This window comes from Lynx rufus, unplaced genomic scaffold (genome assembly GCF_022079265.1).
Source record: "Lynx rufus isolate CCGP_SWC_20201006 ecotype Redwood Valley unplaced genomic scaffold, mLynRuf1.p SCAF_16, whole genome shotgun sequence".
Lineage (NCBI taxonomy): Eukaryota > Metazoa > Chordata > Mammalia > Carnivora > Felidae > Lynx > Lynx rufus.
The window spans coordinates 34,285,478-34,301,259 of record NW_025814830.1 but is presented as its reverse complement, the minus strand read 5'-3'; the positions used below and the strand labels follow the sequence as shown (position 1 = coordinate 34,301,259).

Genomic DNA, 15,782 nt, shown 5'->3' with positions numbered 1-15,782 from the left:
ACTCCAGTGATGAAATGGGCAAAAGACATGAACAGACACTTTTCCAAAGAAGACATCCAGATGGCTAACAGACACATGAAAAGTTGCTCAACATCACTCATTATCAGGGAAATACAAGTCAAAACCACACTGAGAGATACCACCTCACGCCAGTCAGAATGGCTCACATTAACAACTCAGGCAACAACAGATGTTGGTGAGGATGCTGAGAAGGAAGAACTCTTTTACACTGCTGGTAGGAATACAAACTGGTGCAGCCACTCTGGAGAACAGTATGGAGATTCCTCAAAAAATTAAAAATAGAGGTACCCTATGACCTAGCATTTGCACTACTAGGTATTTATACAAGGATACAAAAATGCTGATTTGAAGGGGCATATGCACCCCAGTGTTTATAACAGCACTACTAATAGTAGCCAAAAGATAGGGACATCCCAAATGTCCAGCAACTGATGAATGGATAAAGAAGATCTACCTACCTATCTATCTATCTATCTACTATCTATCTATCTATCTATCTATCTATCTATCTATATATATCTATATCTATATCTATATAGATACACACACACACACACACACACACACTAGAATATTACATGACAATCAGAAAGAATGAAATCTTGCCATTTGCAACAACGTGGGTGGAACTAGAATTTATTATGCTATGTGAAGTAAGTCATTCATAGAAAGACAAATATCATATGACTTAACTCATGTGGAATTTAAGAGACAAAACAGATGAACATAAGGGAAAGGAAGGAAAACTAAGATAAACACAGGCAAAATGTAAGAGATGCTTAAATATGGAGAACAAACTGAGTGTTGCTGGAGGGGTTTTGAATACAGGGTTGGGCTAAATGGGTAATGGGCATTAAGGAGGGCCCTTGTGGGATGAGCACTGAGTGTTATATGTAAGTGATGAATCACTAAATTCTATTCCTGAAAACATTATTATACCATATGTTAGCTAACTTGGATTTAAAAAAAGAAATAGTCAGTAATCCCATTATAAAGACCTTACCCTCATGACCTAGTTATTTCCCCCACAGTCCCATCTCCTAAAATTATCCCATTGGGGGTAAATATTTCAACATATAAATTTGGGGGGAACACAAAATGCAGTCCATAGTATCCTGTTAGTGATTTTTTTTTAATAATAAGGATTAAAGGACTTCCCTATATAATAATAGTGGAACATCTAGCAGGGAGTGACTCATGTTCAAGAAATGCGGTCTTTATTTTCTCCAGTTTAAGTAGAATTTCCTTAAGCACATTCTAGCAAGATAGGCAGAAGGTCCTTGTTTTTTCATCAAACATAGGAAAATACCAAAAGATTTATTCATGCAGGAAAGGGCCTACCACATTTCCAGCCCCCTCAGTAGGGAAGGAGAGATTAACCTTCCTCCACTCTCCTCCATCCTGTCCCCTCTCCTAGGACTCCATCCCTGACCATTGCTACTGCTCTTCAGTATCAGATGATTTTGTTGATTCACACTTGGATAGAATCTCCTAGTCCAGTTCTTTGCCAGAACCATGCTTGCCTTGCCTGGAAGGAAGCTTTGGGGCTGTTCTTTCACACAATGATAAGGTAACCTGTGATGCCCAATTTTCAGACATGGGCTCTTACAGATTCACCTTCACAGATGTGGCTGCAGCCTTCCTAGATGCAGGATTGTAAAACTTAGAGAGGCTTCACTTTGTCACCCATGGAACTTAACATCGTTGCCCTTCTTCCCAGTTTCTGGTAAAGACACTTTACCCCGTAAAGACACTTTCTACCTTCTCAGACCCCAAATAAAATCTTCAGGCTGTCAATTCTTCTACAGAAAGTTTTCATGAGCTCATATAAGGAACTGGTATTATACTAGGTTTTATTTATAGCCACAAGAGTGGGCCCATCTTTAGGAAGTCAAGACTCCCCTCTTAAGAGGAGGAAAAATTCCTATTGTTTATTTTCTAATGAATTTATAAAATATGAAAATAAGACAAAACAGTAGAAACAAATAATTCAAAAGATCAATGGACCAGACTCCTCTTAATCATTGAATGTGTCTTCCTAAAGAAAAGAACCATTCATTCATTCATTCATTCACTCATCTATTTAACAAATATTTATTTTGCTTTCTCAGTTGCTGGAGAGAAAAATAAAAATATTAGGCCAAGTTCTCTGTAGTTGAAGATAGAAAATTCAGAACCAGTATCATAGTTATAAAGGCTGGGAACCTCTGTAACTGGTTTTGAATATAGGTTTTACCCCTTTCTGTTTGAATGGAGATCATCTTAACAGATGTTCCAAGGCTTGTTGCAAAGATTAAAAGAATAAATATTTTATAACAGGCATTGTTCTTAGTGCTTGTACCCCTAGAATGATGTAGAGCTGTACCTCTTATATAAATAAAGGATGAGGCCACCTTGTAGAGGAATGGGCTAATTCTGCAGAGGAGGGTCAGATGGGAAAGTTTGAGAGAATAAGAAAGAATATTGTTTTCAAGAAGCTTTCAGGGGCACCTAGGAGGCTCAGTCGGTTAAGCGTCCGACTTCGGCTCAGGTCGTGATCTGAGAGTTCATGAGTTCGAGGCCCACATCCAACTCTGTGCTGATAGTTCAGAGCCTGGAGCCCACTTCAGATTCTGCGTCTCCCTTTCTCTGCCCCTACCCTGCTTGCTCGCTCTCACTTGCTCTCTCTCTCAAAAATAAATATTTAAAAAAAAAAAAACAACTTTCAGTCTGGAAGGAAAAAATCTGTGCACGCTGCAATGTAAATATAAAAGGAAAAGATGTTCCCAGGGACAGTCAAATGAAGTATTTTTAGAGTTCAGAAGAGGGGACAGTTCAGCTTGGGGACAACTAAATCTTGAATCTGGGTCTCCATGAGTTTGGCAGATGTGTTGGGCAATCATAGGAATGTACTTGAGCAAGTTTGCGGGTTAAAAAAAATAATTGGGAAGATTAGAAACCTCTGGTGTAAAAGAATGTTGAAAACCCTTTTCTGACATTCTGTTTTCCTGAGATAAGTTCCAAACTTATCAACCTCCTTCATGGGGATTCTTCCTGATTTGCAACCCCACCTCTGAACTTTGACTCAAGAGCATCCTTGTTCTTAAATGTAACCTCAGTATCATTGCTCCCTCCTCCTGGAAACCTTGCCTTTGCTGTTTAGCTGCCCCTCCAGTGTGACTCACACTGTCTTTGTCTCCCCTACAGCACTTTGTCACATCACTGGTTAGTCCTGTTATTTTCTGGTCACCCCCTGGTGTGCCCTTCAAGACAGCAAAACTCTTCTAACTATAAAGCCTCTTAGGTGCCTAAAATAAGGCTCAGCACATAGTAGGAGCTCACTGAAAATATAGCGTGATAGCGAAGGGCCCAAGTAAGCCCAACTCCCCTCCTTTTCCGCTACGGGCATCATGGATGGCAGCACGTATAGGATGGCATATTCGGGGTGAGTTAAAGAAAAGTCCCTGAAGCCATTTCTCTAGAATGATATTTCACTTAAGCCTGTTTTTGTCTAAGACTTTGCCTTCTCAGTAGCTCAGTGGTTCAGTGGTTTTTCACTTGGGCGCGTATGAAATTTGATAGGAGAGTTCCTCATTTTGTCTTTGAGTTGAGGGGGTGGGGGTGGGGGGTAGAAAGTAACCATGTGAGGTGGTTGGTGGATGTGTTCATTAATTTGATTGTGGTAATCATTTCACAGTGTCTACATATATGAAACCATCACATTGTAGACTGCTTTAAATATATTACAGTTTCTTTTTGTCAGTTATATGTCAGCAAAGGTGGAGGGGGGAGATGTAAAGGAAGAGATTATAGTCACAACTACACTGTCAGTTTTAAAACTCCTAGCTTTTAACTAGAGAATTAAGCTCATTCTAAAAAGAATAAAAAAAGAACAGCCACTTGAGTGGTTATAATTTTGTTCTCATGCCTCCTAAGCTCAAATTCATCCTTCACCAAATGTGCACATGTCCAGGTAGCATGCCACAGAGAGCCATGGGTCAGTTGAGCTGAGGGGTCAGTTGAGCCATGGGTCAGTTGAGGGGATAGTGTCCCCTCATCCAGGGAATCCTGATTGTTTATCCATATGGAGCAGAATAAGACTATGAAGTAGTCATATCATAAAAATGATATTCCCATTTTTAAATTAGGAATCTGAGTCTCCTAGATGTAAAAGAACAATCCGGGCTGCAGGAGAGTGACAAGTCATTGATAGAGAATGTGACCTCAGTCCAATAATAAGAGGACGTGAGCAAAACTTCTGACACTATAATTGTAGCATATGCCTGTGTTCCACGACATCGTGCTGATGCCTTCTAGAAATAAATTTTACAAAGATTTGCAGTTTCCTGTTACGGTGAAACCCTGTGAAAACATTGCTAAAATAATCGTCAAACCCTCTCGGGACAGAAATTCTGACTGCTGCACATTCTTTTGCCCTCCACGTCTAACTCAGAGCTCAGCATACAGCACCCACCATGCAAATAGCCTTTGTGTGAGGGAATGAATGAGTTCATATACTAAAATATAATGAAGGAAGCTTCCACCGACTGCAACCCTGACACATTGTAGAAGGTACCCACAGAGCCCCTGGTAGCATAATTTTGCAAGGTCAGGATGGAAGTAGCTGCCAGTCTAAAGCATAAATGATGCTAGTTTACTTCTTAGGTATTTATAGGATTTCATTCCATAGGTAACACATTAGCGAAGGCTTGATAGCTGGGAATAGGCAGCCTAAGAAAAGAAAGCATACTTTTTTTTGTCCCATTGTACTATAAGAGTCATTCTGATTCTGAAAGAGTTTATTTATGCACACGGAACCGTAAAACAGACAGCTTATTAGTTTTCACAACCAGGCTTCCAATCGTCCTCATTATCTGTTTGCAAAAGCAGTGGGTAGGTCACCGTTCTGGCGCTGTTTGTGAGAAACACGGAAGGTACTTTTCTCCTGTGCATAGTAAACATGGCTGAGATTTTACAGTTACACATTTTCGTCCAATATTTTTCACTTCTCTCACCCAATGCACATTACAGATGTTCGCGGGAATGATGCATGGGTGGATAGAAGACATCTGTGTGCTTGAATGCGTTTTCTGAAGTGTTTAATTGTTCCAGAAAGTTTCGAGCTCATTTTATAAACACAATGTTAAGTGTGTATGGATGTTGCATTAAGTTACAAAACTGTTTATACCTCTAAATGCTCCAGAATAAAATATGGAAATGGAATTTTATTTCCCCAGTTTATGTCCCAAATCATAGAGCCAGAGAAATGACAGGATGCATTTCGGTGCTGTCCATCCGCCTGACTGCAGTTAAGAATCTGTCCCTGTTCCCATAATAAAATCAATTTGGAGCATATAGTATCTGGCGGCAACATTTTACTACAGGCTGAGAATTGGCACGTGAGAAGAACACCCAGTGAGCAATGGTTAGACCTTTGCAAAAGATGATAGAGGAGGAAGTGACTGTTCAGGATTTCATTGTGTGGTATATGTCTTAAAGACCGTTTTCTGAAATGAAATGGCAAACCCGTGCTGCCCTTGCCTCCTGTTTAATTGGCTCTTATAAATTGCAAGATGGATCGCCAAAAAAGAAGAAAAGGGTTTGATCTTCTCTTCTCACCCTGACTGTAACTTCCCTAGTTTAACCAGTGATTGTTCAGAGCAGAACTTCCTAGAAGGAAGTAAAATCCTGTCTTCTTGCTTCCAGGTGGCACATCTCACTATTTATTTCCCTCAGAGCTTGGTTGAGAAAGAATTTTCCATGTCTAGGGTTAAAAAAAACAAGCCATAAATTTTACTGATCCACGTTAATCCTCCTCATCCTCCAAAGATCCCCTAAGGCGGCCCTTGGAGGTTTGGATATTTGGCATATGTCTTCTATAATTAAATAGCAAAACTGGGGGGGGGGGGAAGCTCCTGGTAGGATTTAGGCCATCTTCGCACTGGGAGGATTTGCTTGAGGCCCTTGAGGAGAAAGTAATGTTGAAGACTATGGTGTCAGTTGGAGGGACGTGAAGAAAACTGCATTGGCTGCCTGCATTTACTCTCAGCTTTTCTGTAAGCATATTAGGTCTGTGTTCTCATGTAACTTGGGGGGTGGGAGGAACAAAATAAACAATGAAAAACCCTCTAGAATTACACAGCCATCATGCACAGAGGTATCCCAGAGCACATTTCCATAAAAGTGAAAAAATAATGGATTTGGCATCACACGTTTAAAACATCCAGGGCCGATGCTTCAGCTTCTAGTAAGGGATAATTTAAACGTCAACAAGTTACACAGGCCTTAAGAAATTATTGCTCTGCTATTCAACAACAACCAAAAAACGTTGCCATGGCAACACCTGTGCCTCACTACCTCTTGTATTGCCTAGTACTTGGGAGAATTAACAAGGAGGATGAGGGAAGATGGGCTGAGGGTTTCATTTTATTAAAATAACCAATGCCTGCTGCATCATTGCTGTGACCCGTTAGGCCTCTGATCTTCGGAATGTGTGAATGTTTAAGGAAGACGTTTTCAGATGATAACGCGGGGCCCTCTATCCTTGGACCGTACGTACTGAGCTTGCATCTGGGTAGCCAGAAGGTCAAAGCAAAAGTTTGAAGATGGTAGCAGGAAGGCCAGGAACATACACCTTTCTGAATTTCAGTAATTGCAAGGGTTCTGCTGCTTTATTTTCCCACCTACTATCAGAACGCTTATTCTCTGAAAATGGATTGCAAATGACTCTTTGCAAATGGGGTTTATGTTCTTCTCATCATAAGAGTTTTCGCTTTTCCAGTGTGCGCATTTTCACGCTGCACCAAACCTTTGTTTTCCTGCTCAGGGTGTCAGCACCAGCATTTTTCTTTCTGAATAATGTGCAGAATTGGTGTGCTGACTTGCTCATAAAAAAGTATAGTCTAGCTAACAGAGCTGCACTACCCAAACCCAACATCTTATTTTCCCGAAGGCCTTTCATCTTAGTTTGTCAGCAAACTGGAACCTCTAACCTGACAGTGTAAAATTTTTGATGGTTAATTTTGCTTGTAGTGTTTGCTGTCATTATAGGGGGAAGACTTGTGGGCCCTGCTGCTAACGGGAGGGAACTTTCAGGTGTGGCAGGAGGCAAATGATACCGTGAGCCTTCTGTTAATTAAAATCCAAGTGCATGTTGGCAAATATCACTTATACAAGAAACTAAATGCAGAAAAATGGGCTTATTAAAAGCAGAATGCACCTTGGAATTGACGTATTCATACTTGAATTGATACAGCAGGATGCATTGTGGTGACAGGGATCATTTTTGTTGACAACAGCTGGAAATACAACGGCTATATTATTATAATTAGGATCGGCATCAAGTTGGATTATAATAGGGGCTTTCTTGGAGAAATGGCACAGTGTCAAATTTATAGTCACCAGCTAAATGAGTCTCTTGTATCCTCGACAAAGGGACAGAAACAGTTCCAAATGAAAACACAAACAGAGAATCCTGTTGTTATATTTCCTGGGTATTACGCAGGGTCCTATTTATCACACACCAACACTTGCCGCTTTGAAGAAACATTATCCTGCAAGGTTTACACTTTTCAATTTGCCTCTGTGGTCTGCATTCTGCATGCATTTCCATGGAGAAGCCGACACCACAGCTTGACTAGAAATCTTTTCTGCTGCAAGATTAACCTCAAAGCATCCATTTTCCCCCCTCTGGGTAATCACTTGACAAATGCATCCACAAAACCTCTACACACATCTATTCCAGTGTACAGGTGCATCAACAGTCTTGAATCACTATTAGGAGAAATATTATCCTTGACGGGAAGTAGAGCTGCCTTTTCATTTCCAGATGTCTAAAGTTGAAGGATGTGGATTTCCCGGGAAGCCAGACATCAGGCAGAAATATCATGGATGAGGATGTGGGTAAAATCTTGCCTTAGCTATGTCGCATTGCTCGGGACAGTAGTTCATCTTCAAAAGAGTATGGGATTTGCATGGGCTGAGAGATAGGGCATTGATTTGAATGCCACCCATTCACATAACAGTGAGAAACTTGTGCTGATGATGTGCCCACTGCCTGGCCCTTGTGCTTGCTACATCCAAACACAGTTTATTTTTGAGTCCACAGCAGTTTTATACCACAGAGGAAACTGACGTGAGATAAACTAGATGGGAGCAAGTGAGATGGAGTGAGTGTGTATGTGTATTTTCTAAGTTAGTTTCTTATTAAGGACATGAACATATTGTTACATTTGGGAAAGTCTTTCTGTGTTTTCCCCTCAAATTTAAGGAAATATAGTACTATTAATTAGGCACAACACTTAGAAATGACAGCACCCACCTCCACTTAAAATGATAAAAGATGAGTTTGTTTTTCAGTCTCTCATGCACATACACATAATGTACATATAATAACAGTGACAGCAAGGTCTCAGAAATATAAAATGTCAATGACTCTTCATTACTGTTTGCATAACTTATTACATTTAATTATCTTAACAAGCCTAGGTGGTAGCAGTTATTTTACCTTCCTTTTTGCAGATTAAGAAATCAAAGCTTAGAAAAGTTTTGTTTCTTTGGCCAAGGACACAGGACTCCTAGAAGTTGAACATGGGTATAAAACAAGTGTTGTGGTTCAACACAGTATGACTCCAAATTGATCTTCTTAGTCTCTTTTCTCTACTTAATATCATCCCATTTGATTCTCTCACAGAACTTTAAGGTGTGCAGAATGAAAAATGATTGTCTTCAGATATGCAAAAAACTAAATCACAGAACATGGAAATTATTGAAATCTGGCCCCTTCCTCCTGCCTCAGTGTTTGGTAATGTGATGGGACAATAAAAGAACATCAGGTTACAGTAATCAATGAAAACAAATAGAATCATCATCAGTCTGGCATTAGTGAAGTTCCCAGGAAAGATCCCTAAATTCCATTTAAGGAAAAATCATCTCCGTGGGCCTTTATGCACTATGAATGGATTAAAAAAACCTTCAGTATATAAACAAATCTGAGTGAGAATTCTTCAGAATAATCATGATAGAAATTAATGTTTCTTTGTAGGGGAGTGAAGTCAAATTATAAAAAAGTCCGGGACCCACTACAGTCATTCTGAACAATGACTTTACTTAAGAGTTGCCTGAGAAGACTTTTAAAAATACTCCACCACCATCCCCATATTGCCATGCCATAGATCTGAAAGGTACCCCAAAGATCTAAATGTTTTTCAACCCAGATTCTAAAATGTAGGCAGAGTTGGTGCTCATAGGCTTAGCATGTGGTCATTTCTGTGCTCAGCGTCTATATAGATTATTTAGTGTGACTCTCACAATAATTCTGATGTGTATTGTAGATTTGAAATTGGTGGGTGAGGCAGGTTAAATGATTTGCCCAAAGAGACGAGTAATTGTTTCAGCGTAGATTGGAAATATCCCATCTGCAAAACCGTGACCCACGTACTTCTCCACCCAAACACACCCACTGCACACATATATGCAGTGATTCTGTCATTGTTCACAAATTTGTTTGATTGATTTATTTTTCTGCATGAAGGTGTTTCTCAATTTAAGTCACCTACTAGCAGGTAATTTTAGTGATGATAGGAATTTTTGACTATTTGTTCACTTCTTTGTTTCCTGTGCCTAGGCAGCGGTTAGAACAGAATTAGCTTAACGTCATATTTGAGTTCATTTTTCTCAAACAATGATAATGTGTTACTTCATAATGGTGGGGGGGAGCATTTCTCCTAAAAAAAAAAATAAGACAACTCAACAAAGCAAAACAATTATTTCACGGACTTCTGCTTGGAAGAGTTCACCCTTTCTTATGAATCTCTGGACTATTAGCTCTCAGTAACTCCTGAGTCTTTTTCTTGGTATTCGTTCTTTTTTTTTTCTTTAACTTTTTCCGAACTATTCTTAGACTTAGAGAAAAGGGACAGAAAGAGTTCTGCATACCCCTCACTTAGTTTACCCTCATTTGAACATCTTACGGAAACTTAGTACAAGGGCGAAATCAAGAAAATGAGCATCAAGATCCATATTTATTGTTAATGTTTTATCACCCCCCTAACTGGACTACTGCTGTAACCGCATATCTAGTCTGATCTCCTAATCTTGTATATCGCTTGCTCCAGTTAAATCTGGGGGCACTAATCGAGGAGAAGAGCATAGGACTGGTCTCTCACTGAAATACCTTCTCTGTTTCCTACAGGAAGAGCCAATACTCCCCATCTGGGCATTCAAATGACCTCTGCATTTTGCACTCCAGCTTGCCTCTCCAAAGTTAGCTTGATGACTGATTTTTCCAATCAGATCTCCTCCTAAAATGTATTTATTTCACTTTCTTCCTCTTACCTGGAAGGTTTTTCCTCCATTTCTTTTCCATCCCACACAATATTCAAATAACTACAAATATTGTACTTTCACGTGCTCATCTTTACCAGCTAGTTGATGAGTTATTTTCGAAAGTGAGTCTTATTTTTTTCTTTGATATTGTTCCCAGTGTCTGAGGGAATGTATTACAAAACCAACATGAGGTGTTTTTTTTTATCACTGTAGATTTTGTAGCACCTCTGAATCATAATGCTGAGTAGAAATTCCAATTTTACAGGACTATCAACCACTCAATGAATAGTATTACTACATTTTCATGTATAGTGACCGTAATTCAAAACCCTTAATAACATTTTGATTGGCAAGATCTTGCAAAAGCTCTATCTTATTTCAGTAAACACGGAGGTATGCTGCTCAGATCCGCCCTTCAAATTGAAACACTCTTCCCCCATGCTGCTTGAGAGTGTTGATTATTGGCATCTCAGGGCTGAAGGTCATCCAGCTGAAGAGAGCTGCATGGCCCAAGACCAAGCCTCCATTCTCAGAGGGGTTCCCACATCCAATAACTGGACAGTGCTGGAGTCTAAAGGTCTGGCCCCATTTCCTCAATGACCATGTCAGGTATAGAGAGGCCGTTGGAGTCTGTGAGTGCATCACAGACCAAGGGCTGGTTCCACCCAATATTGTCCTGTTCATTTCCCCACAGGTATCAGTTGAAGAGAACTCCCTGGTAAAAATTCTGCAATTAGGGGCATCTGGGTGGCTCAGTCAGTTGAGCAGCCAACTTCAGCTTGGGCTGTGATCTCACAGCTTGTGAGTTTGAGCCCCGCATCGGGCTCTATGCTGACAGCTCAGAGGCTGGAGCCTGCCTCGGATTCTGTGTCTCCCTCTCTCTCTGCTCCTAACCCACTCGCATTCTGTCTCCATCTCTCTCAAAAGTAAATAAACATTAAAAAAAAATTCTGCCATTAATCTGAGAGTCTACTTTCTAGGGAGCTTCTCTGTGACACTTAGATATCATTTGTCGTTAAATCATCAGATGATTTATTCATTTGCCCATTCATTCAATTACCAGTGTTTGATAATTACAGTAAAACCTTGGTTGGCAAGCATAATTCCCTTCCAGAACCATTCTTGTAATCCAAAGCACTTGTATATCAAAGCAAATTTCAAGAACCATTGGTTCAGTTGTGATCATGTGAAATTCAGCATCACACACTACTTGTATTGCAAGACATTGCTCGTTAATCGAGTTAAAATTTATTAGAAATGTTTGTCTTGTGCAACACTCACAGAACAAGTTACTTACCATCCAAGGTTTTACTGTATTATGTGTCCAACCCTTACTGGATTAAGGACATTGACCCTGTCCTCACAGAACTTGAAGCCTGTCACCACACCAGACATCTCCAATTGCTCCCAGTTTTAGCAGTTCCCAGAATTTCACACAGTCTTTCAGACTACTTTGCCTTTACTTATGCTTGACTTACTGCTTGGAATTCCTTCCCTGCCATTCTCATGATTAAACTCTACCTGTCTTTAATAATGTAAGTCAAATGCAACGTCTCGCAGAAAGCTGTCCTGTCCCTGCCCGCCCTCTCTGTGGAGTGAGAGTTCCAGACATGGTGCTGTTGCATTCAGCTGAATTTCTATGTGTGTGTGCACCAGTCCCCTCCTCTTCCCTTCCACCACCAAACTGTATACTCCTTCAGTGTATACCTTATCTTAGTATCTTTACTTCATATGAGGCAAGCTGTATGTGCTCAGTTGCTGAATGAATGAGTGAATAACACAAAGAAAATGAATCCGAAAAAAAAAGTTTTGATTCTATTATCCATAAGGCGTAATTACCTAAACATGCTGATTAATTGGTGGTTCCAATCTAATTTTATATTCTGAAGAATTAGATAAAATGAATGAAATATCCCTCTGATATTTCTGTGCAGTTTTTCTAGCAGCCATTTTATTCAGGTGTCTTCAGTTTTAGTTTTGCAAAACTTAAATGCTACGTGTGATATGATTAATTTTGTGTTTCATGTTTCTTTGATATTTTTCCTTTCCATATCCTCCAAGCCCACATGAATCTGATAGGTGTCTTTAAAATGAAAACAAAAAAGGAATCTTAAATAATATTGATTCTAAAAGGGTTATCTTTATATAGTGTTCCAGCCTAGCAGTACTCGTTCTTTTAAAAGACTTGGATAGTTTTGAAGTTATGACAGAGTAGTTTATCTCCATATTTTTGAAGAGATTTCTTATTTTCCTTATTCCCACACATGGATTTCTGTATGATATGCTTGGCAAAATTTAGCTCTTGGCAAAGGATAATGTGTTAATTATTATCTTTTCTCTCCCTCTTTTTCTTCTTTTTTTCCTCTTTCTTTCATTCTTCCTTCCTTTCTTCTTTCTTTCTTTTTTTTAGGTACGTCTGTCACTAATGTAACAGCTACTGATGCTGATGACCCAGTTTATGGAAACAGTGCAAAGTTGGTTTATAGTATCTTGGAAGGGCAGCCTTATTTTTCCATTGAGCCTGAGACAGGTTTGTGGCCTAAATTTTGAATTCTATTTACCATGTTATTGCTTCAGGGAAACACTTTTCTTGGGATTTGGATTATGAAATGTCATGGTTAAGTACTTCACTGCCTGTATCAATAATATTTGAATGTGTTATTCCTGTGCAATGTGTGCTACATGGCAAGCCCAACAATCATTTTGATACAGATTAAAACAAATTGCAGACCCATTATAGAATATCACCTATTTAACAGATGGCCTGGCACCATTTTTCATCCTGGGGGGAAAATGTGTTTATACATCAGGCACACTTAAATATCAGATTTAAGAATAAAGCCAGTTGCTTATTGGCTCTGTGATTCTTTGCGAGTAATACTTACAAATCTTTTTTAAGTTTCAATTCCCCTATCTATAAATTGGGTATGGAATCTATTTAATAGTGTTATAATGAACATCAAATCAGGTAATAAATATCGACCATATAGTGCATGACATGTGGTAATCATCCAATGGGTGGGTATTATTATGTTTGCTATTAGGTTGCTTATTTATAAATCAGGATGCTGATATCTACCCGTTAGAGATCTTTATGACCTAGTGGTGGTGGTAGTAATAAAAGTATTGCCAGTATTCGACCCAACCAGTATCCTGAATCTGGTGGTACAGATTTTAGAAATCGTTAAGTTAGTTTCAACAACAAAACAAAACTTTTATAACACACTTAAAAATTATTAATAACAGTGTCTTTTGCATGAATTTTTATTCTGTATCTTGTGGTTCGGTCTGCAAATTTTCCAAATTGACAAATTCAATACATAGCTACGTATAGTATAGGTATAATATATTTTCTCTGATTCGTGAGTTTTCAGTATTATTGAGATAAATTTCCATGTCTTACCAGTAAGTCAATTATTAATAAATTAAAAATTTAAAGCCTCTCTTTGCTTTTTTTTTTAAACTCAAAGAGTAAAATCCTCATGCATTTAAAAGTGAGAAAAAGTACAATTTATATATAAATAGGTCATGTCTTAAAATTGAATTTAGATTTAGGAACAGGAAGGAACTCTTGTAAAAGACATTAATTAGGGGCATAATTACATACTCTTCCTCAGAGAAGAGAGAAGTCTGTTATAAACTTCATCTCATTTGGGCTCCTTGATGACCCTAGGGGAAGTGTCAGAGAAGGCAGTCAGCTGAAAGAGAGAGAAAAAAAGAGGGAGAGAGGGAGGGAGGGAGAGAGGGAGAGAGAGAGAAGTCTGGAGATGTCCTGTTGGCCAAAGTCACAGTGACAGAGTTGGGAGTAAAACTGGGACTCATCGCCAGGTCCTTAATTTCAAAACCATCTTTGAACTTTACTTTCCTAGGGAATAATTATGGAACAGAGGCTTCTGTAAAACAAAACTGTGTTGATGGCTTAAGTGGAGTTGAATCGCCTTTTCCTTTGCTCCTTGACTATTTGTCCACTTGGATCGTTTTGTTCACCAGGCCCAGCATAATCCAGCAAAAATGTATTCAGCATTCACTGTGTGCCAGACATTGAATTAAATGTAAGGAGAAAAATTCACAAAGGCTAATGTCAGCCTTTGAGTATCACACAATCCATTTTGGAAGACAGATTTTTGCTTTCAACATAAATACAAGGGAGTATGGTGATAACATTTAAATAATTCATATATCAAGAATAAATTACTATGAGGTATAGATGATAAAAGTCCCCTAGTAAGTCAGAGGATTTGGGTACTTTTAAGTCTCATTGACATCTATTGCCATTTGCTTAATCAAATGTCAGCAACATTTAATATTTACATTTTTACCCAGCATAATGAGTGTCTTTCTCAACATAGATTTATTTTAGCTTTATCGTTTCTAATTTGAAAGATACAAAATTATCTGGTTTTATATTTTAGAAAGTTTATTCAGAACCCATTGTGGGAAATAAAATGGAGAGAAGAGATACTTTGAGAATGTATATAGAAATTGCTTAATCGATATTGGTTGAATGAAGTTGAGATTTTAAACTAAAACAGACACAATGCAGAAGGAAATAGAGGCTAAATTCAGTAATCAGTAGTCAGCCTAAGTTCTTTTGCTACAACACAAATATGTACAAGTGAAATATAAACACTTGTGTGAATGCCTGCATAATTACACTTAGGTGTGTTCAAATGAAAGCAGAGTGTAAGTTGTTCCCATACAAGCTAAAGTTGCTTTGTGAGTCCCTTCCTCTGTGTTTTTAAAAATATTTTTGAAACTGGTATGAATTTTTTTGAGTGTTTGTGGCAGAAAAGGGCATGTTATGCATAAATTGATTAAGAAGACTTTTTAGAACTTTTATGTCAGAAAAATATAGAAAAAAAGGGAAAAGACCATTGAGCATTTGGGCTTTTTATTTTGTAAGCAAATGGAAAGTAAATACACTTTCTGGCAACCAAAATACGTGTACCAGTTATGTCCTCTGGAAAAGACATTGAGACAGAATGAGGAGAAGAAGTGGCTTAGTGGGGAAGGGCTATAAAAGATCAAAAAAGCACTGTCTTAGTTCTGGCTGCTCTAACAAAATACCTTAAACTAGGTGGCTTATAAGAAACAGAAATTTATTTCTCACAGTTCTTGAGGCTGGAAGTCTCAGATCAGGATGCCTGCATGGTAGCATTCCAGTGAGGGCCCACTTCCAGGTTGCAGGTGGCAGACTTCTTGTATTCTTGCAAAAACAGAGCGAGCTAGCTCCCTCGTCTCTTTGTATATGAGCATTAATACAGTGATCACATTGCCTCTTTTTCTTTCTTTCTTTTTGTTTTTTAAATGTTTATTTAGTTTTGAAAGAGGCAGAGGCAGCATGAGCTGGGGAGGGGCAGAGAGAGAGGGAGACACAGAATCCGAAGAAGGCTCCAGGCTCTGAGCTGTCAGCACAGGGCCTGACGTGGCACTTGAACTCACGAACTGTGGGATCA

General features: G+C 38.9%; 1 protein-coding gene across 2 annotated transcripts in view; it reads left to right on the top strand.

Moving 5' to 3' along the window:
* CDH8 (cadherin 8) overlaps positions 1–15,782 on the top strand; it is a 347,905-nt gene that overhangs the window by 132,146 nt on the left and 199,977 nt on the right. For both annotated transcript variants that reach the window (XM_047079229.1, XM_047079228.1), the window contains exon 3: positions 12,737–12,856. In XM_047079229.1, the coding sequence (XP_046935185.1) occupies positions 12,737–12,856 (120 nt within the window). The remainder of the gene's footprint in view (positions 1–12,736; positions 12,857–15,782) is intronic.